This window comes from Rhea pennata, chromosome 6, assembly GCF_028389875.1.
Source record: "Rhea pennata isolate bPtePen1 chromosome 6, bPtePen1.pri, whole genome shotgun sequence".
Lineage (NCBI taxonomy): Eukaryota > Metazoa > Chordata > Aves > Rheiformes > Rheidae > Rhea > Rhea pennata.
The window spans coordinates 16,642,091-16,669,404 of NC_084668.1; the positions used below are offsets into that span (position 1 = coordinate 16,642,091).

Sequence of the window (27,314 nt, forward strand, 5' to 3'; positions counted from 1 at the left end):
ACTTTATTAAATAAATGCTTTGTCATGAGAAAAGACAAAGATCAAAGAGTAACATAAATTATAAGTTGAATAAATAGTATACAGCAATCTTCACTTTTTAATAAAACGTGAGATTTTTTTTTTTTAAGTACAAAATGCTAAACAGAGCATTAAGCTCTTCTTCCATTGTCAGTTTTTCACAAACTGCTTTTTTTTTCCCACCAGTATGATTATGAGTATTTGTTTACTGGAAAAAAAAACAACAAAAACAAAACAAAACGAAACAACAGAGCTACCGTATGTATGTAAAGCTATAAAAAGCTACCGTAAAATGTGTAGTGAGTATTGCTTAAAGATAAAAACCAGGCAGGAAACTCGGAATCTGGTGTGTTAACAACTGTGTTATAATGGTAGGTAACTTGGATGGTGACGTCTGTCCCGGTGGCAGTGATGGGGTTGTTGGCTGGGCTAGGGAAGGGAGCACAGTACATAAGGTTCCTAGCCAGGGCCAGGACAGCGGTCTGGAAGTGAGGTGAATTGTCAATTGTTAAATATACAATGCTCCATTTGGGAAAAAAAATCAACAACAAAAAAACCAACAACAAAAAAGAGAGAGTCTTCAAAAGGCAGGGTAGGAAAAAAGGGGGGGGGGGGAGCAGAGAAATAGTGCAAAATGCTCTTGTACTAGTGGTTTTCAAAGTCCACTGCAGTACAGATGAGGAATAACCCAGCTGCTTAATGCCGCTCCCCTGGGAGGTCTGGTTGAAAGGTTGTCCTCACTTTCCTCGATCCTTTTCCTCTCCTTCTCAGACCCATATCTGACTTGGTACAAAAGCCTGTAGGGAGGAGGCCATGGCTGAAGACCCCCAAGCCCTGTGCCTTCCCAAGTGGCTGCTGACTCATGAGTCACCAGCAACTCCCCATGTGCCTTGGCACCCCTAAGCGTGCCTGGGCTCCCAAATCTTTCCCCTTCCGTTTTTCTCAGCGCAAAGGTAGAACAGGCTCCTTGATCCACCACGAAGTCCTGAGAACAGTGCGCCTCATTGCTGTTGATCCCGGGAGCTAGTGAACCATTTCAGAAGCCAGTCCTTCCCTCAGTCCAACCCCTATCCCATATATTAGTGCAGCCTTCAAACAGCCTCGTCCTTACAGGGAGCCTTTAAGAGTGAGTGGGCAGGAAGTTCTCACCACAGTTGCTCGGTACCATGGTCCAGTGGCAGAGCCAAAGGTGGCTCAGGCAGAAGAGAGGGCAGCATGGCCACCTCCTTGCCTCCTCTTCCTCTTCCTCAGGAGGCCTCATCACAGCCACATTGGTGGGGATGGGACCAGCAGTGCTGTCTCAGCCCTGGATTTGGAGAGTGGAGGCTGTCTGTAGGGAGATGTCAGTGCTGTAGGCTTGCAGGGCCAATACCTGAGACCTGCTTTTTAGGCAAAGCAGTGGGAAGCTTGGCTGGGGGAGTGGTGAGGATGACTTTGGAGGCAGCTATATCAGGGCAGGGGGTTACAGGCACCTAATCTGCCAATGCCCAGGGTAGCCCCACTACACTCAGGGAGTTATCCTGCATCCCCCTCCTTTTGGCTCCCTGTGTTGCCATAGGTGTTGCAGTGGTCCACATCAGGAGACCACTGCCAGGCCCACGGTTTGACTGCGTGACCACCAGCATCAGCTTGCAAGCTGTCATGAGCTGAAATCCTCTCCTCCAAGCATTGCCCCCAAAATACAAGGCCCAAGAGGAGCTGCTGTGCCTTCCCCCTCCTCCACTCCCATCCCATGAGCCCGTGGCCACCAGGCAGCATGTCTCTTTCCTCTGCAGCCAAAGGCTTTCAAGTTTCGGGAAATCAAACAACAAAACAAACAATTTTTTTTTAAAAAAAGCAAGAGAGCGAGTGGGAATAAGAGGGAGAAAGAAAGAAAGGAAGAATATTGGAGGAAGGTGGTACTGGCCTGTAACAGTCAGGAGGTTTTGCGTGGGATCAGCAAGCGGAGGAGACAGGAAGTGTTTGTGATAGTACCTCTGCAGCCCCCAGCCCCCCTTGCGGTTCTTCGGGGCTCCTCTTCCTTCTCCACTTGCTTTCTTCACCTCCATTCTTCATCCCACCATCATCAAATCATTAACTCCCCACCCTCCCTTTTTGAATAGACCAGGGCTCCATCAGCCCGACAAAGCCTGGAAGGGTCCTCCCCCTGCCCAAAGCCCCCTGGTGATGCTCCCCTCTAGCAAGGTGCTTGGCAGTCTGCCCTGCTCTTACATTTTGGAGGGAGCCAGATCTGCATTTGGTGGCACTTCCCTTCTTTTTGGCAAGGAAGGAGGCCTTTGGCCCACCTCCAAATGTCCCCTGCTGTGTTGTGGCTCAGGGCTCTGTGGAAGTCTCTTGGTTAAACTTAGTGCCTGCTGTGACTCTGGAGAGAGCAACTGGGGACCTATAAGGGCAGATGTATGTGGCCAGCTGCAGTTGCTCATGGTCCTGTTGCTCCACGCCAAGGAGGTGAAGACATCAGCATGGGAAATAAGAAGTTTTCCTTAACTTCTGCTCCTGTCCTTCCTTGGACAAAACCAACCTGAAGAAAGCATCTTGCTGGGGCCACGCTCCCACAGAGAGATGCTGGTGGTCCATGGCCCACCTGAACTGGAGCCTGGTGAGCAGGAGGCAGGAAAGCTGTTCAGTGTGCCCTGCTCAAGGGAGCCGAAACCATGCCCTGAGAGGCTGCTGAGGGTGCACAGCCAAGCAATGGAGGTGAGCCTTCACCAGAGCTCCTTGGTGCCTGAGTCCTTTTGTCCTAGCCCCACTAGTGGGGACTCACTTAACTAGGGAAACTCCTGCCTTTTTACTCAGCTCTGGGAGGCTAAAAAGGGCTTTTGAAGGAACAGAAACCCTTCCTCTGATCCAGAGCAAAGGCAGATTATGCCACACTCTACCCCAGTGCGTTGTGACTTCCCTGACACCCCAGGGAACACTGGCTCTAGCCCTGTTGCAACTGCCCACCACCTTGCCTGCCCTTCCCAGTGTGCAGCACACAGCGTAGCCTCCTGTGGTAGCTGTGCAAGGTGGCCAGAGGAAAATCAGCTTGCACATTGCATCCCTTGGTGGCATAGTCTTCAGGAGATGTCCTGCCCATCTCTTCCAGCATTACTCTCAAGACTTGTTGAGTCAGCAACTGTTCCTGGTGCATGCAAGTTTGTATCCTGAGATGGCAACGCACAGATCCCATACATCTCTGAAGCAGGGTGTTGCTCTCTTTCCTCTTTTCTTTTTTCGTTTTTTTTTTTTTTTTTTTTTTTTTTTCTGCAGGATCTTCTCCAAACATAAACTTAGCAGAGACCCTTGTCATGGGGAAATGAGAGAAAATAGTCCCAAAATTGAACACAAAAAAATAAAAACAATGAAAAGCAGGAAGGCAACTAACGGCAGTCTAAGCAGGCCTGAGTCAGTGGGTCTCTGCATTGTGGTTGCTGCTGTCACTAAACAAGGATCTGGATCCTGGGTTAGACATGAGGGCCTCGTTGCAAGGATATGATTACAGGGTGGGGAGATGGGGCTGAGGGGAAATCAGCTGTGGCAAACATGTAAGCAGTATCTCAATACAAAAGGATGGAGATTGACATTTTCCAACCTATGGGAAAGGCTATAAACAAGCCTTAAAAAAAAAATCTAAGACAAAGTGTTTTTTTTTTCCCCTTGGAGCAAATGATTTTTTTTTAGTTGTGACAAAAAAAAATAAGAAAAGGCTCCATAGCTGGTCTTCCTTGTGGCAGTAAAGGGCGGTGAAGATTTTTGGCCGCATCCCCCTGTCCCCACATGCACACGCTTACGTATGGATACTGATGACTATCTGTGGAATCAGTTCAGATGCACACCTCAATGTTCGCAGGGCCCTGATATACCTCCTAAGTCTGCTCCTGTGCTTAGTCCAGCAGATTTCTTTTTTTGGGGCAGCAGTTTTGAGGCAAGTTTTGCAAGGAGGCAAAGACACATCTGTGCACACACACGCTCACACACATACACAAACACATGCACACAACAAATGCTTCCACACCTGGATGGATAACTTTCAGAGTCCAACTTGTCCACAAACAAAGTTTCTGACCTCCCATTCAAGAGGAACTGAATTGAGAAGTATGTTACTTTTCCGGACTGTTTCTTTTTAAAGTCCACGAATATTTTGTGTCAGGTATTCGTGCTGTTGCAGGAGCTCTTTTTCCCTCCCCGGCTCATCTCCAGACATAAAGCAAATCATTTGACTCCTCCTCCCATTACACTGCTGCCTGGTCTGTGATGCTGTCAGAATCTGTCTGGATCCGGGGCAATCGTTTGAGAAGGAAATCCCATCGACTTGAGTGAGTCCCAGTGATGTGGGCAGGAAACTCCAGTGGACTGGAGTTAGGAGGGGAAATGCTGTTCACCACACGATTTCCTCTCGAGACCATTTACAAAATAACTAGCTAATAAAAAAATAAAAAATTCTGCCCACAACCCATACTAGAAAATCACCAACCAGAGAGCTTCCTACGTTGGCGTGACCTCTGTTCTGTAGCAGAGGGGTGCAGGTGGCATTGGGGAGAGGCACAGGCAGTCGCAGGATGGCAGAGTGGCCGAAGCTGGTTTGTCTCTGGCTCTGTCCTTTCCTTGCTAAGTCCTTGTTGTCAAGACGCTGCTGTAGATTCCAAGTCCTCAGTTTCTTCTGGGTTTTTCTCTTCCCTCTCTTTTCTCCTTTTCTCTTTTCTTTTCTTTTTTCTTCTTACATGAGATGAAAGGAATCGGAGTCCCGGGGCATGGGGAGGTGCGGAGGGGTGGGTGGAAGGGAGCCTGGGGTAGTGATGGGGCAGAGGGAGAGGGTGCAAGTTCACTCCACATTGCTGCTGTCGAATGCGTGACACTGCAGGTCTCCACTCAGGTAATCAGTCCCTGGCAGCTTCATGCCGTATTTGTCCACGCACCAACACAAGCCACGCTTCCGGCCTCGGGATGGCTTGCACTGAGGAGATATCCAAGGGGAGAGATCAAGAACTTGCCACAACATCTGTGTAATTCTCCTGCTGAAATTAAGGAGCAGCCCTATTGTTTGCCTCTGTTACTGCAGCAGTGCAGTCCTCTAGGGATGGGCTCTTACTCTCTGCTTTTACCACATCTCCATCCCTGCTGCTTTCAAAGCCTGAGGCAATCTGAGTTTTCCACCTCCCCCCCTGCCATGTCCTTCAAGATGCTCTTTTTAGTCAGGACCAGGCTTCGAGCTGTTAGCAGGGCCACTCACAACCAATTGCGCCGTCCGGCTTACAGCAACATCCTCATAAGCCCAGCAAATGAAAACCTCCAGCCTTTCCATTTTCAGCAGCATCAGTGAAAAACTTCCAAGCATGGGGCACTTCTGTCCCCTGCCCTTCTCTGTCTTGCTTTTGGGAGGGACCCGTGGGGTTCTTACCTGCTTTCGCTTGTAGAAGCCCTTTCTGTCGCAGTTCGGGAGGTGAACAGCCCGAGGGACCATTCGCTGGCTGCTTTTGAGCTCCTGCAGGGATGCCTCCATGTGCCTGCGGCAAGGACCCTGCCAAGTGGAGAAAGGGAGACACAAAGAGTCAGGAGGTGCCCAACTGGCCCTGAACAAGCGCCGATCTGCAAATGTCCCGGCATCCATTCTTTAAGGGGGCAAAACCCTCCTGCAGCCTGCTTTTCCATGAGAGCACCTTGGCTCATCGCGAAGGAGTAGAGGGACAGATGCTCACCAGCTCAAACTCTTGCCGGAGCTCAGGGATGACAACACGTGGGTGCGCTGTGTTCTCTGCCATGCCTACAAACTTGGCCAGGGTCAGCTTCTTCCGACGGTCTTTCTTCAGAGCCTCAGCTTTGAGCTCAGAGAGGCGCCCAGGCTTGGGCCGGTATGCCTTGGGTGGGTAGGTCTCTTCCGTCATCTCAGATGTGGTTGGCTCCTCGTGTTCTCGGGATTCTCTTTCTGGGGGGGGGGGGGCGGAGAGATATCAAACAATCAGTTCTCCAAGAGCTGACCAGCCTTGCTTTCGCACAGAGACCCTCTTACCTGATTCCAGAAAATATCTTTGCACTAGGCAGGAAGGGAATTAATGATCAAATAAGATCTACATAAATTTAACTCAGCATGTTGTTCTACAACTCCCTTCTCAGAAAGCCAAGGATGTCACTCCTGATACAACCCAGCAAGGCTCCAGCAGGAAGAAAATGATTCATCTGAGCTACAGCCCTTGCGTCAGCTGGTAGGGAGAGACTGTAGCAGCTGGCGGGTGCACCACACACAGCTCTCATACCCAAAGATGCTCTCTTTGAAAGCACTTTTCCCAGCCTCTGCCTAAGGTCCTGACTTTTATTCCACTGTGTGGGATGTGGTGTGGCTCTCACGTGACCCCAAACACAGAAGAGGAAGGCCTCTGGGAGCACAGAGGAGTCAGGAGTCTAGGTCAAGCTCCTACTTACAAGCCACTATCATTTACAATGTGTCAATGGAGAAGGACTGATAGGAAGATTATCCTATACCCAGAAAGGACAAGAGGACATACAAAATGTAGTGGAAAGGTCCCTCTTCAGCAATGGCAGGAGGATTAAGTGGCAAATTCATATCCCACACCCACTTACAGGTGCAGAAGCAAAAGCCAGGGACTCTCAAAGATGAGATGATTCCATATTCAATGTCAATCACCAACACAGCAAAGCCACCACATGGTCAGGCAGCTGCTTTGACAGTGAGGCCATAGACACAACTGAGAAATATTGCAGTCTCCACAGCCCTCAGTTCGCAGCCCCTGTGCTAGGGTGACCCATGCTTGTGAGACTAAACCAGCCCTGGTTCACTGGCATATACTCAGCAGTTGGCAAAGCCCAAGGTAACACTGCAGAGCAGTGCTATCTGACTGTGACCGTGACCACTGGTGCCAAACGGAAGAGAGGAGCATTTTTAAGCTCTACCCACTGCAGTTCCCTTTTTATATACTCCCTCCAGTCAGCCCAGTGTAACCTGTACTGACAGGATGCAATCAGGAGCTCTGCATGGTTATATATAGGAGAGAGCTGGTGACAATCTAAACTTGGCTGACTTGTGACCTTTAATACAGCCACTGAAGTGAAAGAGGGTTATTTCTGGACTAAATTTGAATACAGTTTTAAGCTCTCAAGGCTGCTGGTCTCCCAGTCATTGGTTCCAACTGGCCTGTGATAATGCCAGGTTGGTGTTGGGCCAGTAGGGAACCCAGCCTGTTCCCATCCCCTCCTGTGAACCCTCAGCAAAGATAACAAAGCAGCAATTTTGCCCCTCCTTGCAATCATCACTGCAAGTAAAACTGCATGGTGATGAAAGGAAAAGCTGAAAATTCCAAGCTGAAAATAAAAGCTGATAAATCCTCCCCAAGGCCGCCAGGAGTTTCCCTACAGATTGATTTCTCCCTAGAGCCTAGACGGAGCCCATGGGGGCTCTGCAGCCTGATGGGAGCAGAAAAGGAAGGCTCTGCACAGCCAGGCAGCTCAGGGATGCCTGAAGCAGTTGCTAGGGATGCCTAACAAATTCTGCCTGGCTGGGGGACATGCTCCTTGGTGGCAGAAGGCAGCAGAGGCCTGTCACACAGATCTAGTGTGGTGGCCTTGAAGCTGGCCAAGGGGAGAGGTTGATCTTGGGGCCCCCTAGCCTGCCATGGCTATCAGTCTCCCCTCCTTCTTTCTCAAGGCAAACTTGCCCTCTCCCAGCTCCCAAATACGCACATGCAAAACTGGAAAGTTTCCCACAGGAGCATTTGGGAGGCAGCCCTTTATTACTCTTTCCTTGAGCATCTTAGACTCAGCACCCTCCAAACTGCCCAGAGCAATGTAAATAACCCTATGTATCATCTCTGGGACCTGCACGTCTCCCCTGTATGGAATTCTCTTGCAATTTTGCTTCTTGATGCTCATGTGCCTGTTTTTTTCTTGCTAGAGGACTCAAAATCATTCAAGACACCAGGAGGGAAGTACCTCATATCACCAAGAAGAGACTCGCGCAGGGTCCTCCTGCTACAAATTAGCACCACGTAATGGAAGAGCCTAAGCTCATACTGGAGAATGCAGCACAAAGCAGGAGAAGCTTATGGAGCACAGCCCACCCACATGGGCAAGCAAACTAGGTTCAGAAAGAAGCAGTAAGAAAGAAAATGTGCCCTCAGCTGGTGGCTTATCTATTATAAGGGAATGATGGACAAGTGATAGGGAAGGGAATCTGGAATGTTCTTGTCCCCAGGAAATGACAGTGCAATGTGCAGTAGAAGCGCACCCTTTGCCATAAAGTGTTGCAACAACCCAAGGTTGAAAAGGAGAGTGGAGGCATTCCCAGTAAATTGTCACCTTCTGCAGCAATGAAACTCACCGCAGTTTCTGTCCCAGGAATTCCCTTTGGCACTGACTGCTGGGGCTTGTAAGGCAAGGCCAGGAAGATCTCCCTGGCCTGCCTCACAATAACAAGAAACGGGAAGGATTCACGCTGGTGCAGGCAACCTTACAATAACAAATGAGAAGGGTGCACCTCATTACCTCTGCAATAACAAATGAGAGAGGCACAGTTACCTGGGCAAGCCTACAATAAGAAACAGATGGGGCGAGGTGGCAAAGACTCAGTCAGAAAAGCAGCAGTGTCCCCAGTCTCCTGAACTCATGGTATAAATGGCACTTGCAGAGGCTCAGTCTGCCTTTATGGTCGGCAGCATGAGCCTCTGCAAACATTTCTCTCCTTTCTGCAAGCTGCCAACAAACTAGAGCAAGTTGTGAAGCAGGGACTAGTGTGGAGCCCTTTTGACAAGGGTAGATGGGAGACAGAGGAGCCCAGCTCTCTGCAGAGGGACCAGAGAGCTGGTGTGTGTCAAAGGTTGCGCAAGCTCCAGATCTTTCTGCAGAGCCAGAAAGCATTTGGGACCAATCCTCTCCCTTCCCACTTCTTGGCACACCCAGGTCCCCACTCAGGTAGCAATACGATAAGAGACAACTCCAGCTGGACATCTCTGTCTGCCATTTGGTTGAACTGAGGGACAGGCTGGTGTAGAGAGGAAGAAGGGCTGGCTCCTCAGCATCATTGCCACAGGTGTTGTTATACTGAGATGTCATAGGGGCAATACACATCTGGAAATCCAAAGAGGCAGCAGTAGGGTCTACTTTAGGCTTTTTCCAGTGAGAACTTCACAGTCCCCTTGAGCTCTTCGTCCACGCTCTGACAACTTCTAGCTTAACTTCTCCCAGCAACAAAGCTGAAGCAGTCCCTGCCTATGCAGTTGTCCATTTCCTAATAATAACCAATCAATTTGACAAACTCAGATGTCTCGAAAGCACAAAGTGCTGATAAGCTCTGGGCAGCTACTGAGAGATCCTCCTGGTGCAACCACAGCACAGAGTAAGGCAGGGTGCAATGCCTCTCAGCTGGGCTATGCAGCACCAGTGCAGCTTACACTGTCCCCAGTCCTCTCTTTGCCTCCTGGCCTGCTCACTGACATCAACCTACAGTCACCCAATAAAACTAGGACCAGACACCCACACCAGCAGCACATCAGCACCTTTAAAACCTTGGACTCCCCTGCCTCTCCTCACCTGCCAGCTTATTTGTTGACCTCCATCTGCCTGCCATGAGCCAGCCTGGGGTAACAGAATTGGCACCACTGTGTGTCTGCTCCTGAGCAGCTGCCTGTGGGAGAAACACCCAGTTTCCCCGAATGAGCTTAATGGGACTGAGCACAACTCAGAGCCATCGCATGGCCTCATGTCTGATCCTGGTGCTGCAGTACCTGGCAAAAGGGTCGAGACTGTCTGGAATCCAGCCTGCACATCTCACTGCTCTTAAGAGGGACTGTTAATGATGTCCTAATTCATACAGGCTCCCATAGGTCCTGGGAGGCAAAAAATATCCTTAGTGTAGTATGTCTTGTCCTCTGACCTAAGCTCTGAGAGCATAGTGTTCTCTCTCAGTTCAGGGCTGGCGAGAAGAAGGTCCCTAGTAAGGACTCTTCTCCAAAAGCCATTTCCACCCCACTTACCCTGCCAGTGTAAAAGGGACATGGAGTGGTGAAGTACTGGGCATAGTTTCCAGAAAGCTGAAAATTGCTCCTGTAAGGATGCCTGCTGTCCTTGACAAATACTGCCCAGAACAGCCTGGGCACTTTTCCTGCACCTGGGTCAAAACACAGCCTGGGTGCTTTTGTGCTCCAGACTCTTTGAGGCCCACACACAGTGAGTGAGCGAGTGTGTGTGTATGTACACACATTCGGGTGTAGGGTGTGTGGGAACACAGCCTCCCACCTGTTTACATTACAGAACAGAGCAGGAAGCTTTTGCAACTGACTAGGAGGTCTTGAATTTTTGTTACAGCTTTTCATTGGTTTCTGGCAGGAAGGTAGGAAAAGTATCTATTGACTACTGCTACTAATAATCCATGCTTGTTACATCCAGAGGCTGCTAGAGGACTTGCTGTCCTGTTCAAAAACCTGGAAAAGCCATGTGCACCTAAGAAGGACTAGTAAAACCACTGCCTGTGACCTCAATAAACAGCCTTCTTGATTACTGTCATTATTATTATTTACAGTATGAGCACTAACATAACATACCTTTTGAGCAGAAAGGTGTTGGAGAAAGATGTAATGGGGATCTTGGTGAAACTTCTAGCATAGAAACGACAGTAAATATCACTAGTGGAGACCTTGAGAAGTTGTCCAGTCCTTCCTCTGCCCTCCAACAAGGCCATCTCTGTTCTGAGGTGTTCATTATAAGATGGAAAATAAGGCTTACATTACCTACAGCTGAAACACAGCCACTTCTAGAGTAGGAAGTGTCACCTGTTAAACAGTGCAGTGTAACAATGTACAGTATCTCCGCCCTCCAGTGGTGGTGAATTTACCCCTTGGAAAAGGTGTCACCTCCCAGTACTGCCATAAAAGGAATATTCTAAAGTACAGGACTCTGCGAATGACCCCCACCCTGCTTTTCCAATGGGCTCCTTGTGATTTTGGGCTCAAGGAACAATTATATTTGACCAGTTTCTGTCCCATCACTGTTTACAACAATGCTGCATTTTCCAAAACTGGCTGGGTGATTTTTGACACCTTGACTTTCTTTCTTGGGGGAGGGACAACATTTCAGGATCAGAGACGTATGCAGCCAACATTGGTGCCAGGGAAGGGAAAGGATTTATGGGAAAGGCTAGAGAAAATAGGCAGAAATTTTTCCAAGTGGACTGAAAGACTTCCCATTTAAACTGGGACCCCTAAGCACTAATCAAAACCAGATCCACGCATTCCCTTCTAGTTTCACCATAACAACTCCCTGGTACAACCAGCTGCAGAATCCTATCTATTGCAGCTCCATTATTTGCCCAGTCTCATGCTAGCTTTATACATCTGCCTGATGGACTGAAAATGCACATGTAGGCAGCAGGAATAATTACTGAAAAGCAATGTTTGTTTTCTCCTCCCCGTACCTGCCTGAGGGTCAGATTCTTCCCATTTCTCCTTACTTCCCCATCCTTAAAGGTACTGTTTCTTGCCGGGCACTGGAGAGCAACTTCTCAGGGTTCCCTGTGGCTGGGAGAGGAAGAATGTTCGTGCCCATCGGTGTCCTGAAAACAGTCTTCCCCTTGCAAATCGTCTTAGAGATGTCCCTATTTTTCTTAAGACTAGATCTTCTCCAAGAAGTCTGTTCTCAAGTCAGTGGCTAGTAAGAGTCTACTTTGTACATCACCCCTAGCTCCTATCTCCTCTCTCCCATTTGCCCCACTCAGGTGGAGGGGACATGCTTAACTGATGCTGAAATTTCCTGGGATGGGCAGGCAAGCTTCTCCCCAGCCTGGACTTGAACCTGTGACCATGAAGGCAAAATTAAAAATCTCACCCATCCCCAATCCCCTCTAGCCTCATCAGCACACAGGAACAGATGCTGTGCTTGCATTCCTGAAATGCAGGCAGTGAAGAGATAATGCAGGCAGGGGAGGGATGCAAAGGGAGGAGGGTCATCTCATCTCGCGCCCTTTGGCGGCTGGAGTGCACAACTGAGCAAAAACATTCCTCGGCTCCCCAGGGGTCACAAGGATCAGCCCAGACAGAAGGGAGCTTTTACTGCCCTAATGAAGAAAATCTCATTTACATTTCCATTGCAGGCAGGCTCAGCCCCCTAGTGCAGCAGAGAACATCCCCTAGTGTCCTGGCTGCAGTGACATTAGAATGAGAGCACTGGGGGTGGGCTGCTGAGCCAGCTTAGGCATGACACCCGAGGATGGGGGGGTCACTGCTCCACACCACCGCCCTGGTGATATCAGGCCGTGATGTCAGGCAGCCGCAGCAACTGTCCAGTTCGAGGCTGTTTGGCACAGGCTGAAGGAGGAGCAGCCAGAGCCTGGGATGCAGGCTGCGGCCAGTTCCTCTGCTAACCTAGGGCGTTGGCTCCAAGAGAGCCAGCTGCAACGTGCCTTGGACTTTCAACGAACTTTTGTGCTTTGGTGGGGATTCAGTGGTAGGCCAGAGAGGCTGGTCTGGTGGGGACTGGCAGGAGAGCATGTTGGTGATGCTCACAGGCGATGAGAGACTGGGAGGAGACACCGCACCAAGAAGGGCAGAAAAACAGCAGCCTTGCTTGGAAGGGACAACTTCTGCTGACTGCAACCCCACCTCCCCAAAGTCCCAGTAATACGCAATAGGCATTTATGATTGATCAATGTCAAATAACACCCATCTGCTAAAATAAAGGCTTTGGGGTTTCACAAGATGGCTAAACTACATTTCTAAGTTACTTGGAGAGATAATTGTGCCCTCCAGACTGTGACCTACCCATCATTTGGCTTAGGCACTGATTTTACTGTGGAACAACCTATCTCTGGAGGTCCCAGTTTCTCCTCCTGTGACTTTAGTGGTCTCACTTAGACCTTTGAATGGCTGATGTTAAGAAAGATAAAACCCACCATCTCTTTTCCATATTGGTCTCCTCACAGCCTGAGATAAAGCTCTCATGAGAGGCAGTGTAAAAACCAAACAGTTTTACAGGTACAGTAGTAAGGAAACCACTGGGAATATTTCCTCCACTGGGAATTAGGTATCTCATTTGTTGCCAAAGGCTGAAACCTTTGTAATTTGCAAATTTTTGAGTGGCCCCAGAGAAGTCTTTAGCAGACAAAGGATTGCAAAGTGCCCACAGTATGCCCACTTCGCCCAACCATGCACAATCCCCTATGAAGGTTGTAACAGCAGAATTCAAACAGTCCATAGGCCATAGCCCAAAACTCACTCAAGCTCTCATGAGTCTAAAAAAACAAAACAAAACAAAACAAAACAAAACCTTGGGGCATCACCAAACCTTACATTCCTGCAATAGCAGGGTGAAAGTTACTGAGACCTCACTCTCTTGTCCCAAGTACTTTAAGAAAGCCATGGATCAACAGGGCCAGGTTCAGAGGAGACAGAAAAGCAGCCAGTGGACTGGCAGGACTGAACCCTCATTTAAGACTTATCTCCATTTTATAAAGCAAAGGGAAGAGCTCAGAAATGACTTGTGAGGCTTGGAAAATGGGGACGGATGGCAGAAGGATGTGCTACACAATGGCCTTTTTCTCTCAAGTTATTGTTTGAGCTTTACTGAACTAGCCTAGCAGACCAGCTCTTTCTCAACAGATTAATGTCTCCTCTCCAGAAAGCTATGAATGCTGATCCTACCACATCAGGGCTCACTTGTAGAATGTGAATATCAGGCATTTGGGCTGCCCTCAGATTCACATAGGATTCATGGGAAAGGCAGATCATTGTCCTGATGACCTTCATGTCCTTACGTGGAGCCAGATTGGGAGAAATGCAGGCCCATCATATTGGAAGGGAGCTCTCAAGGGAAGAAGCTCATTTACCACCCTTCAGTCTGCTCTGGAAGCACAGGGCCTATCTGTAGGAACAGATATCTGGGTCAATGCCACTTCTTCACAGTGCCAACAAATGCCACAGAGGTGAGAGAGGTAAGACTATGGGAACTGGAAGCATAAGAAAGGACTTGCATTGTTGCATGCCAAATGATACTTTCCTGAGCTGCCTTTCCTTTCTGCAGCTGCAAAATAACCACCTCCCTCCCCCTGCTCTGGAAGTGACAATCCAGTGTAAAGAAAAAAGCAGGTTTAGAGATGGGCAGCTCCTTGACACAGGTTCTTTCTCTACATATTGCTAGTTGTAGGCTCCATTGGGCTTAGAATATTAGCTAGTAGGCTGGGTTGCTCCTGATGATCTGGAATGTACAAACAAGAACTAGGGTTCAGAGTGGCATTGTCTTTGACCTGTCTCTTTCTCTCCAGAAAGCTCCCAGATCTGGCTGAGGTCAGTTCTTAACACAGACTTGAGGGTGTACAATGCATTTGTAGGCACATCAAGTCCTAGGTGAGGGACTGGAGTCAACCTGCAGTGTAGACAGAGACTTGAGGTTCCCAAAGATAACTATTTCTGAGCAAGAGGGAACCCAAAGTATCCAACCAGTAGAACACTTAAGATGCTTTCTAGAGTCTCTCCCTCCTATAAGCAGATTTCCATTTCAGTGAACTGATGCTGATGCACACAGTCTTGCAATATTACAGGCACTCTGTCTCTGGATAGCTGCTTGTATTAGCCTGACATTTCCTGAATAAAACTATTTTCCAGAGAACTGAACTGGCAAGTGGAGGGGAAGGAAGTATTTCAAGATCAGATTTACATCAAGAAGCTCCTGTTGCTGATCCACTGATGATAAGAAGATAAAACATATTTCCTTCACATCATCTGGAGACTACAGATGTTCCCCATCCCATATGCTGAAACTGCAGAAGCAGCTGAGTGTTGAATTGAAAAAGTGATCTGGAGAAATCTAAATAAATCATCTTGCAATATCACAGTAACCAAAACATATTTTTCCTTCCTGGAAAGGATGAAATCATTCAGTCTCTTAGCCTTGCATCTTTTCCAACAAATCCATGCTAGTGGCTTCTATCAGTTGTAATAAAGAAGGCAAAAAAAACTCACCACACTGCCATAGAACTAAGACTCATGGAAAAAGACTGTACAACTGTTTCTGCCTAACTGAAAGCAAAGGTGAGTAAAGTTTGGAGTAGTTCCTGACAAACACCATAAAATCATGTACTGGTAGTGTCTCTGCAGGACTTATTTGTGGCAAAAAGAGATGAAAACCCTTCATGGAAAAGAAACACGCCTTCAGTTCCTCTGAATGAAAACAAAAGAGTCTGAACTGCCCAGCATCTGGCCACCAGGTAGAAGAGATCACCTGAAGAAAGTTCTGCTATGTCCTTAGGAAGGTGTGATGGGTCAGAAGAGAACCCTAAAACATATAAGTATCTTTATTATATGGAAAAAAGAGGACAAGGAGGACTCTTCAGGATGAAGGCAGTTCAATAGCAGGGATGGAGGAAATGTCACCAGGGAAGAAGAATACATAGGATCCACACAGAGAATGCAAAACTTTCTCTAAAACTCAGCTGAAGATGAGTTTCACTATACATGGGATTTCAGGAAACCTGAGCTTGAAAGTAGGACACTTCCAGAAAACTGACAGTATTTTAATCATTGAAATCCCAGTGTGACAAATCATAACAGAGGCATGTGCTAAGGCCTTACAAATACATCCATAACCAGGAAGAGTGTTCTCAAAGACCACCAAAGGCTGAGATATCACTGGGTATGCTGTACCATTTTACCTTAAGAACAATATGTTACTAAGGAGAAATCTGTGTTAAAGGAGATGATCCTGAGGAGGTGTTCTACCAAAGAGATAGCTATTAAAGTTTACACTAAGTTTTCTGGACTTCTTATGGGTTAGGGTGGCTTTTCCTTTTGATAACGGTTTTGAATCCAAAGAGCAGAAGCTCTTTACAACAGGCTTACTAGAACCGAGTCAGAGAGGTTGCTCCCAGTAGAGGTTGGAAGTTTTCATCACAAGATCTATCTCCACTTATTTTCCCGGGGGGGTCTCTGTCATCATCCTCTAAAGAGGAGCCACTAATTGAGATAGCCAAGAAAACTGAACCCCTTGTCCCCCTGCAAGAGATGAGACATACCAGGTAGAGCCTGGAGATGCATCTGTGTCAGGTGCTGGAGAACAACTCGTCAAACACTGCAAATATTTCACAAGTGCAACTGTGATTGCAACTCCCAGACTAGCCTGGATTAATTTCTATGCCTTCAGCCTGACTTACAAAGCTCTGCCTTATACCAGATGGAAAAGATCTGTTAGCTCATCCATTGCTCATCTCTTTGTCAGTACCAGATGACACATCATCACATGTACCATCCAACCCAACTTTTAAGAGCTCCGAGTGATGAGATTTCCACCTCTGCCCTCAGGACTCCCTTCCACTTTGTAAATGAGTCCTTCTGTCAGGAAGTAAATAGAAGTTCATGTAAGTAGTATCACAAATATGTACAAGGCTGATGTTCATACTCTGACAATATTGTTAAGCAAAAATTTGTCCAAGTTAGAACTCAACCTCTGATACTTGTCTCTCCTAGCTACTTCCCCTTCCTACACTGAACCACAGCACACAACATCAGATTCCCTTTTTTTCAACATGAGAAAAAGTTGCTTTTTAATGTCAAAAAAAAAAAAAAAAAAAAAAAAAAACCCAAAAATCTGCACTGAGCAAATGGTGCAGACCTCCATTTTATCATCTGAAGCTCCAAGAAATAACTGACCACCCTTTGTAGTAAGTCCTGGGCCTTTCTGGAATTATGAATTCCCTGTTGTGCTTCACTGTTTCTCCTGAAACCTTAGACCACCTCTGTTGGTAGAAAACTGAAGAGCAAATGCTGAAATGACCAGAAAATGAAGGAGTAAAATTTCACTTATTTCTGTTGTTTCTTCAGGAAAGCAGGAGTCACATATGAAAACAAAGGGACTGTCCTAGCCACATGTATGTCTGTTATGACCATTAGTCAGGTAAGACATATAATCTGTCCCTAATAAAACTCTATTTTTTTCCTGCATCTCCTGTAATTTAGAAAATCAAAGACAGCTACCCGCAGTCCATGCCTTTCTGTTTATCCACTAGCTTATTTAACTACTAGATCCTCATCATTAGCCCAATACATAACATGAAATTTCTTAAGAATGAACAATAAAATGGTTTGTTGATTTAATTAACTTCAGAGGATGAATACCACCTGAAGCTGGAAACAAAAAATATTTCTACTAGTTTTATAAAAAAAGAATTACAGCCACTGGCCAACTTTGCCCCCCACCCAAATTACCTTCAAGATACCTTCACTCTCTTGTTTAGTTGGGGGGGGGGGGGCATCATTTCCTTAAATACCTATCAGGATTACCTTATTGCCCTTAATTAGCAACCAGATCAGTTATCTCTATCAACATAACAATTATCTCCATCTGTGGACCAGCTGTGTCCATCCAACATGAAAACAAACTAAACTCTGCAATAACAGTCCTCAAGGCAGGCAGGTGCTAAGAGCTTTCAAATCCTACTGCAGTCAACAGCATCTTTGGGCTTTTGACCTCATGGTCATTAGAAGACTGAAGTAGCTCGCTCCTATTGAGGGAATTAAATGTCCAAAGACATATGACGCTCTGGGCCTCCGGGCCTACAGAAAAAGTGTTCAGCATTTTGTAGGATCAAGCCCTACAAGGCTAATAGGAATTAGGAAACGACCTGTTAGTTCACTGAGATGGTGCTAAAAAGGCATTTTTATATTTTGTGTGAAAGAGGCAGTTTCAAAACAGAGAGTGTTGACATGAGGAAAAGTGCTGTGAAGATGACAGGAGTCATCAACGAAGGGAATAGAGAGCAAGGCTTTATGTAAAGACACTCAAGACATGCCCACTGACTCCACAAGCATAAACTTAAGATGCCTCTTCAAGTTTAGCTTGCTGATCAGAGTCTCTCTGCACCCATGGAAGGCTTGGACCTTTCTGCAGCTTTAGCTTTAGGCAGGTGTGGTCCCCCAGCCAGATGCTAGTGGTCATAAGATAAGGTTAGCACACTTGTTGTGGAAACATTGTAAACAGACAGAAGATCCACCAAAACATGCTGAGAAATGGCTTTCTTGTGTGTAAATTTCCCACATCAAACCATAAAGAGTTCCAAATTTCCGCAGATACATTATGCCTGCTCCTGCTGGGATTAACTGTGAGCTAGCGGATTGACATAAACACTAAGGGGTCCCCTTAGATCACTAGCATCAAAGAACCACTTCAAAAACAATATCTTGCTGGGAGTTGCCTTGGCTACACAGCTAAAGGAATAGAGTCTCCTGTAGAGGGGAAAAGGGGAAAAGGTGGGGCATTTCACTCCACCACCACCAGATGCAGTGCAACCCTTCCAGGATAGGCTGATGCATCAGACATGACCTCCAGTGATCTCAAGCATTCACGCTGAGCAGGCCCAGGGCTTGGGACTGGCCAGCTTGGTCTGCAAACTACTGCTAGCTCTGCTCGCAACCCCACTGGAGACCTTGGCATGAAGGCTCTCGTTAAATGAAACTGGTGCGTCCCAGTCTTAGGAAACCCCAATGCAAGGGAGAGAGTTTGTCCTCTCTCCCCCCGCTCACTGGTAGAGCTGCATTTTGCCACACCTCTCCTGAGGATAAAGAGAGAACATGGGTCTTTCCACCTGCAAAAAAGTCTCCTTACAAATAAATATGTGGTCATTATTCAGGCTGCCAGTTACTTCATCCACATCAAACTCTTTGGATCATCTTTGACCTCCATATGCATCACATATCCTGAGGATTCTCCCTCCTCAATAACAGAGGTTGTTTTTTCTGTCCTTGGCTTGCCATATCTCAAGTTGTGATCTTTTCCCATCTCAGCTCTTGTCTCTGTTTTTTCCAAATGCCAATTGTAGCTGGCTGAGCAAAGAGCAGTTGCAAAGCTCCATGCTCCTCTGTATCCTGACATCTTCTCCTCTACTGATGCTGCCAGACACCATGGCCCCCTGTCTGCATCCTCCAGCCCTGCCGTTTGACATTGTCTTGTCTGAGGTAGATTGACTGCTCTCCAGCAAGCTGTAACCTGTCTAAACCTTCACTGGGATATCTCTAGGTACTAAAGCCAACAGGGCATTTAACTGTTACTGGCTTAGATTATCCAGAAAGAACAACCCATGTTCAAACACTGTGTGAGTTCAGATCTGTGCAGCTGGCTAGGGTGTCAAAGAGTATCTTGCCTCTACCTCCTTTCTTGTATCCTGTTGTCTGATATGCTCAGTTATTGCATCTTATTTTTCAGCTGTCAGTGGGAGAGTATAGGGTAGGTTGGTCTTTACCTTATCTGATCTTTATGTCAAAATACTGATGTGCCAGTTGGAAGCAGAACTATTGAATGGAAAGAGAGATTTGTGTGTGCTGCCTGGAAACCATTCTGCTCTCAGAGACAAAAATGCTCCATGTGTGTGTCTGCACACATGAAATGTCTGTGCAGGTGTGTGTGGATGTGTAAACACAGGTACATGTGTGCATATGTTCACATGCAAATCTTTTCTGTGCATAATAATCTTGCTGCTAAGCAGCTCACACTGAGCAACAGGTGTGTTCCAGCCAAATTCTACTTTTATTTATGTCTGACCTTCAACTTGCACTACTGAGTGCTTGGTAGGGAACAGATTAGATTTGCCTTGCCTTGGTCTGTTAGTTGCTCTGTGACATGGCACAGGTAAGACATGCAACTATTCTTTGCAGCTGAGCAGAAGAGGAACAAGCCCAGAGGTTGAGCCTTCTTCCTCCCCTTCCCAGATTGCTCCCAGCCCTTCCAGTTTGAACGAAGAACACTAGAACCACTACTGCTACAACAATTCCTGCAGCTGCTCTTAGATCTTCGATGCAGTCAGGCGTGCTTATAACTGAAAAGCATGAGAAGCATTTTGATTCAGTGTGAGTAAAACTTCCAGTGGACGTTAGGAGGAAGCAGAGCACCGTGCTATGTGTGCAGGCTGCCAGGAATGGGGATGCAGTCTGTTCACCGCCTCTCCTTCTCTCTTTCCTCCCTGGCTGTACTGACATACACGTGCCAAACCAGGCAACAGAAAGAAAAGGGGAGGGGGCTGAAGCTGGCTTGCACAGAACCTGCCCAAGCTCTCCTGCCCCTTTCTTCTGAGTCTGATGGGATGGGATAACTCACACCGCAGACATGCAAATGCTTCCAGTCACACATGACTGTATTCATGTGATTGACATGCCAAAACCACAACAGTCATCTGAGCACAGGATGCTCGTGCTTAAATATTGACATGAGCAGGCTCACAGTCTTCCTCTAGTATCCCTCAGATTTGCTGAGGCTCCCATTTAAGGTCAGCCTCTGTTCTCAGTTACAGTGGTACGAACTCTGGAAGAGCTCCCTTGATTTACCTGGAGTCAGTCCAGATTTACAGTGGTGCTCATGTGGTCAGGATCTAGTCTATCACATACGCACACACACACAGAGAGCCACGTCTTTTCTCCAGTGAACTCTGCTAGCACCAGGCAAGAATTTCATTTGGATCAACTACTTAATATTCTTGCTCCTTCCTTAGAAACCAGGCTGCCGAAAAATCTTTCCAGCCAAGGCCTCTCCTTTCCTGTTTGAATCACTCCATCCCTCCCTCTCCTGTAGACACTCACCACAAAAAAATCAACTTTCTTGCTGGCACCTGATGGATTTTACCGTCTTTTTTTATTGTTATTGTTGTTGAAAATTCAGATCAAAAGAAAATTTGAGATTTTCCTGTTTCAGAGCCAAGGCTTTCCAGGCCTGTTGCTAACTAGCTTTCACCTGGACAGCTTGAGAGCTAAATGGCTCCGCTTCACACAAAGGACTTGCCACTTGTTATTAGATGGGTCTTTCCTTGAACAACACATGTTTGTAGCCCGATGTGTACAAAGTGCCCTGCTCCCATGACCCCTGCCCTAACCCTCACCCTTGGCTCTAACCCCATGCACCCTAGCCTTGGCGTAGAGCTGCCCACCTGCCCCACCACGTCCCAGCCACTCTCCCACAGCTGCCATGTGCCTGTAAAACCTAGTCCTATGTCACAGGTGCCAAAACAGCGAGGGAAAGAGCATAAGGAGAAAGAGAGGTGGGAAATAAGTCAGGCAATGGTAAAGGACTACATCGAATATGAAAAGCAGGAAACTTGGGCTCCCTCAGCACTTCTCCTCTGCCTACTTCCAGCTGACGCAGCAAAGACGATTTTCTTAGCACTAATTCTGTGCCCCCCCTCCCCCACTTCTCTTCTGGTTATCATTGGCTCATGGTTTCACAAGGAAACTTGCCAAGTCTTGTTTGCTTTCTAGAAAGAGAGAAGGAATGAGAGGGAAGAAGGAAATATTTGACAACCTTTGTTTTTCCATGAGCCTTTTTAGGGCAGCAGGCTTCAGTTTGTGCCCTCCTCTCCTTACAGAGCTCAGCCTGACCTTGCTGTCTCAGCAGGAGGAAGTCTGGCAGAGCATGGGGAAGGAAGATGGAAAGAAGTGGTGTATTTCAAACAAAACCCAAGCAAAACAGAAAAAAAAAAAAAAAAAAAAAAAAAAAGAAAAGAAACAGGATCCTGAAGCCTGTGCCATAAATGAAGCTCATTCATGGTTTTTACCAGGAATGTCAACTACAGCAGTGATATTTGGCTTTTGGTAAAGGATAGTGTGTCTATTGTGTCCTTGTCAATATCTACACATTAGTCTACCTAAAATGAGTATTACCAAAGCCTTTTAAATCCTGAATTTGTTTTCATTTTTCGACTTCTTCACAAACCAGGAGCACATCCTGCACAGCAGCTCCAGTATTTCTCAATATCACTATGCTCAATTTTCAGATGGGGAAACTGAGGCACACTGCCTGGAAGCAGCTTGCTACCACATAAAACACCTGGTCCATGGAAAAGCCAAGTCTGGCCTCCTAGCCTTGGGCTTTCTTGCAATACGACTTATTATGTCTCCACCATGATTCTAAGGAGGAAAGCATCTGTGATTTAAACTGAGCCAGTGCAAGAGCAGAAATAGACAGAAATGCAGTTTGATCTCGTCCTTGCCACTGTCACATAGTTTGTTTTGCAGAGTGCTGATTCTTTCCCTGCGGTTTCCAGCTTAGGGCCAATTTTGGTCACTGATAAATTGTACAGCCAGGCCAGCTTCCCCAGCACACAGTCCCTGCACTGCTGGCCAAACTGGCAGAGGCCACAAAGTTCAAGTCAAACTTCATTTCTTTCCTTGCTCCGTTGCTTAGTAACATGCCTATGAAAATATACTTTATTCTCACATGCTACCAGTCGAATGCCAAGAGAGTTATTCCCTCTCCCATCCTCAGGAATTCCTGATTTATTTTTTATTTCTTTTTGCAATCTCATAAATCTCCAGAGAAGCCTGCTGGTCTCCCATGGCTTCCTGAAAAAACCTTTCCAATTGAGACTCATTTCCTGGCTGCAGACAAACTCGTTGAAAAGAGCCCTCTGTGGCAATTGGGGAGTCCAAACTGGAAGTGCAGGTGGTGCTGGGGATTTGCGTTTGCAACAAACCTGCAATCTCTTTCCTATTCCTCTCCTTAGTCATCCAAAGGATGCTCATGGTCCCAAGGCAATCAAAAGCCAACCATGTTACAAGAGGACCAGCCAAAGGATTAACCCAAAACACCTGTCAAAGGACCAGATTCCTTGGGAAGAGCAAGGGAGGTGGAAAGAAAGGAAGACTCTCTGTCTGCAAGGGGCACCCTCGCTACATGCCCAAGGATCAGCCGTGCTCTTGCAGTGACCACTGCGTTTCAGCTGTATAACTTGCTTTCCCGACCACACTGCCAGCCTCTTGAATGCACACACACATGCAGAATAAATAAACACTGGAGATGACGAGCTTGGGGATATTTTGCATAGTTCTACTGTGAGTGGGTTATTGCACGGTTTCTTGGGCTCCAAGATAGGAAATCAGCTCTGGTCTTACCCTCCACACTCCACAGTACCCTGCACAGGTTTCCCTCCTAACCCTTACCCCTTCCAGCTCCCTTTCAGAAGAGCAAGCTCAGCTTTGTGGTTTCTCGATGATTTTAAAAGAGATTGGACACTTTTTGTCATTTGAAGGGAGGGAGGGGGAAGTTATACATATACATATATATGCAGACACAGAATTCAGTTTTGCTCTACAGGATGAAACATAACAACATGACCACTGCTTGTAAGCAGCAAAGGGGAAAAATAATAAAAGCAGCAAGATTTATTAGGTGCTAGAAAGGAGGAATGGATTCCCATTGAGCTAGTATAAGCAGAAGCTTGCTAACAAGCAAAAATGACTTTTTCCCTGAGAAAAAAAAAAGTGGGGAGTTTATTTTTATTTTTATTTTTTGAAAATTAGTTCCCCTGCTCCCCTGGACACAGAGACATTTTCCCTGCCTTCCCTTCATGTGGTGACAGAAATACACAGGTATTTGAAGAAGCAGACTGAATGTGTCCTTGCAAAATCTACAGTATCCAGACATGGGAGTTCAGCAAGTGCAAAAGTGAAGGAGCGCTTTCTTTCACGTTTTTGTCACGTGAAAGGTGGCGAAGATTTCAGAAGCTTTGCTCTGCTCTGTTGCTACTACACCAGCCTTCATGACTGCTTTTAATATATTCTTTTGGATTATCATCACCTTCATTATTTTTGCATTCATGGCTTCCCTGTCCCCATTGCACCTGCTCACTCTCCTCCCAGGGTTAAAATCCATTGCCCAACAAAGACCTCCAGCAGCAACCAGCTGGGAAGAGCAGGCTGCAACAACCACAGGGGTAAAGTGGGAGGCTGAATTTGCCAGCAACAAATCCCAGGGCTGGCTGAGGTCTTAGGGACAGGGTAGAGGGCTGCAAAAGGTGTGTGTGGGGGGCTGCACAGAAAGCTCCCTTTCATCTCAGGCTGCAGAGTCCATCTTGGTCCTCAGAGCAAGGTCGTGGGTACAGCGGAGAAAGGGGATCAGAGACAGGGTGGGGACCGGGATACAGGAGAGAAAAAAAGGATACAATCGGGATGTATCAAGGGCTAGAAGGATGCAACTAGGGAGGATGGAACTGGGATGCAGCTGAGACTAAAAGGGTTCATCTGGGGAGTGGGGGAGAAAACCTTTCCGTGTGGAATGGGGCAACCCAGGTATCAGAGGCAAGGTGATTGAAAGAGGCTGTTAACTGATGCAACAGGAGGTACAACCAGGGCATGGATGGAGAAATGGACTACAGGAACAAACAGGGGCATGGAAGAGCACCGGGAAAGATGGAAAATCAGCCCGGGGAGGGGAGTGGGGGGGAGAAAGAGCACCCAGAAAGATGGAAAATCAGCTGAAATGGTGAGGGATGTGGAAGAGCACCTGGAAAGACAGAAAAGCAGTGAGGCACATGGAAGAGTGGCTGGAGCTGTGGGGGGTGGAAAAGCAGCCAGAAAGACGGGAAGGTGGCCGGAAAGATGGAAAAACAACCAGAGGCATGGAAAAGCAGCTGGGGGGGGGGGGCGGGAAGGAAAAGATGGAGAAACAGCTGGCAAGATGGAAAAGCAACCATGGTGTATGTGTGTGTGTGTGTGAAAAAAATCGGGCAGCAGCTGGAAAAGTAGCTAGAAAGAGGGAAAAGCAACGGCGGCCATGGAAGAGGGCCCGGAGAGCCGGAAAAGCAGCGGAGAGAGGGGGGGGAGGGGGCATGGAAGAGGAGCCGGGCAGACGGAAGGGCAGCCGGGAAGGTGGGAGCGGCCGCGGGGCGCTGCGAAGGCCGGGGCGGGGGACACCACTCACCCGTCTTGGCTTGCTCGCGGTAGCTCTTCTCGCTGAGGCAGACGGCGGTGCCGTGGAGCAGGGCGTGCAGCGGCTTCTCCTCGCCCTGGCGCGGCAGGCAGCGGAGCCCGCGGGCGCAGCGCTCCGTGTAGACGCCGCAGGGCTGCCCGGCGGGCAGGGCGCAGGTGAGGCAGCAGCCGCAGCCCGGCTCCTTCACCAGCTCGCAGCCCAGCGGCGGCGGCGGGCACAGCGACAGCGCCTTGCCGTCGCACGGCTCGCACTGCACGAAGGAGCCGAGGCACCGCGACAGCCCCGGGCAAGCGCCCAGCAGCACCAGGAGCCGCAGCAGCATCGCGGCGGGGATGCTGCGGGACGGGCGAGGGAGGGGGGGGGGCGGGCGGCTCGCTCTTTTTCGCTCTCTCCTTCAAAAAATTTCAAAAAGAGAGGGAAAAAAAAAAAAAAAAAAAAAAAGAGAGAGGGGGGCGGAAAGTGGAGCCCCTGGTGGCGAGCGCCCCACGCTCAGGTTTATTCTCGGTGTGCGGTGCGAGACCCTCCTGCTTTTCTTTCGGCTTTGGGCGGGGGGGTTGTCTAGGTTTGCTTTTGTCTTTTTTTCCTCCCTTCTTTCAGCTTTTTCTTTCTTTTTCTTTCTTTCTTTCTTTTTTTTTTTTGGCTTCAGAAGGGAGGAAATCCCACCGCGATCCGCGGGAGGGCAAAAAGAGAGGGGGAGGAAAAGAGGGGAGGGGGGAGAGGGAGAAAATCCTGCAACAGGTTGCAGGGGGAGGCGTGAGGTTTGGGGGGAAGAGATGGCAATTTCACACACTCACACACACACACACACTTCCCAAAGGGCTAGGAGGAGGCAGGCTGAGGATGGAGCAAAGTTCCTTGAAAACCAGTGTCCTGCTATTAATGCATCAAAGCAGTCGGGGGCGGGGGGGGTGTAGCGCAGGAGAAGGAAGAGGGGATGCAAAGCTCCCCTTCCCGCCCCCTTCTTCTGCAGGAGGAGAAAAAGCCTCTCCCGACGCAGCGAGCTGCTGGGAAGCTTGGTATGAAGCAAAGTTGTGTTTCGATCGGCTCTGTTCAACCCTCCCGCTTTCCTCTTCCAAGATTTGCAAAGGCAAAAATTGAAAAAAAATGCCAAAAGAGGCAAAAAGAAAAAAAAATTAAAAAGAAAAGTTTTCTGCAAAGTTGAAGTATTTTGTTGCAAAGTCTGCAGAGGAGTGGTAAAAAAACAGGGGGAAGAGAAAAAAAAAAAAAAGGAAAAGAGAGGAAAAAAAATCCACTTTGTAGATCTCCCAACACTTTTCCCCTGGAGAAGTTTCTAAAGAGACTGAATACTGCAGAACAGGCTGTCTTTTAAATAGACTGCCTCTGGCTGCCTGCCAGCCCCTAGCTGCAATTTGAGATCCCAATGACACCTCAGCTTGACTAGGTGCCAGCAACTAGGGCCCTATCAGTGCACACTCGAGCCGGTGGGGGTGGGGTGCGCAGCTTCTGACTTCTGGGCTTCAAACCCCGGGCAGTGAGCAAGGATAATGTTATGAGGAGAGACAAGGGGAGGAGGAGGGGGAAGGGAAAGCTGAGGATGGGGAGGGAAGAGAGAGAAAAAAGTTCAGGTCTTCACAGTTAAGAAAAAAAAAGGGAAAAAAAGTGGTTGCAATCGGGTTGCAAGGCAGCTTGGGCTGCAAGGAGTCTAGGAGGGAGAGGTCAGGGCTCTAAGTTTGGGGGCGGGATTGTGTTAGCAGGGCCTGATCCTGCAAGCTGTACCTTGTACTCAGTCCCCCTGGTGGTACAGGGACCCTCATCCCCTCCTCAGGCAGCTGGCATGCTGGGGACCTTCACAGAGCAGGGAGAGCTGGTTTGTGCACCTACCCGTTGGCACTAAAGGTGAGATCAGCCAGGCGATGGCTGGAAGTGGGCCAGGGGAGCCATTCTCGCATGCCCTGGACCCGGAAAGATCGTGTGCGCGCGCAGCACTGTGCCCAGCTCTCCCCTTCTTCCCCTCTGCAGCTGGGCTAGTGGGAAAACTGCACTGGAGCTTTTACCAGTGCCAGGGTGTGCCCTTGCCACCCCCACACAGCAAGGGTTAACGCAGCCGGACAGTGTGCAGGAGGCAGGGCTGGGCTGCTTGTAAGAACTGTGTTAGATTCCTGTTTGGAAAAGTTCGCTGTTGCTTAGGGCATGCCAGAAAAAAAGGGGAATTTTAGCACGTGAAGTCCAATTTGCACGTTTTAGCTTATTCTTTGTGTGCCTCTTTCCCTGAACAAACTGGCAGAGAAAAAAAGCCCACAAACTTTGCAGCACTCATCCTCTGTCCTGGGCAGTTCGGAGTTTGTTGTCTTTTGTTTCACTGCTGCATTCCTAAGTGTTACAGATCTCTGGGAATTGGTGCTTCGCACTTGCCTCCCTCAGTGTTCATTCATTGCTAGGAGCGGGGAAGCTGGAAGAGTGCAGGAGGGAATCTCCAAAATTGCACTGTGCAGCCGTGTGGCCTGCCCAGGCAGCTGTGCATAGGGATGTTACACCTGGAGCAGAAAGGACAAGGAACCAGGCTGGGAGGAATGGCTAAATGAAGGAGTGGGAGTTTGCTCACAAATGCTGCAAAGCCTTGCCTGCTACGGGAGTGCGAAATTAAAAGGGATCAGACAGTTCTGGGTGAGGTTTACATGCAA

The 27,314-nt window shown here is 48.0% G+C and overlaps 1 protein-coding gene and 1 long non-coding RNA gene across 2 annotated transcripts in view; one reads left to right on the forward strand and one right to left on the reverse strand.

The window, feature by feature from the left end:
• Positions 1-25,957, reverse strand: IGFBP5 (insulin like growth factor binding protein 5). Its single transcript, XM_062578474.1, has 4 exons — positions 24,664-25,957; positions 5,697-5,923; positions 5,399-5,518; positions 1-4,954 (listed from the first exon to the last, which is right to left on the reverse strand). The coding sequence occupies exons 1-4, from the start codon at positions 24,992-24,994 to the stop codon at positions 4,823-4,825; spliced, it is 810 nt and encodes a 269-aa protein (XP_062434458.1). The 5' UTR covers positions 24,995-25,957; the 3' UTR covers positions 1-4,822.
• LOC134141901 (uncharacterized) overlaps positions 24,568-27,314 on the forward strand; it is a 103,920-nt gene continuing 101,173 nt past the window's right edge. The window contains exon 1 of the long non-coding RNA XR_009958746.1: positions 24,568-24,611. This is a non-coding gene — a long non-coding RNA (uncharacterized LOC134141901). The remainder of the gene's footprint in view (positions 24,612-27,314) is intronic.

Coding starts and splice junctions, on each gene's coding strand:
- IGFBP5 (XM_062578474.1), bottom strand. CDS start 24,994: ATGCTGCTGCGGCTCCTGGTGCTGCTGGGCGCTTGCCCGGGGCTGTCG. Junction 5,924..24,663: donor CCGCGAGCAAGCCAAGACGG/GTGAGTGGTGTC, acceptor CCCCCCCCCCAG/AAAGAGAATCCCGAGAACAC. Junction 5,519..5,696: donor TCCGGCAAGAGTTTGAGCTG/GTGAGCATCTGT, acceptor TCCACTTGGCAG/GGTCCTTGCCGCAGGCACAT.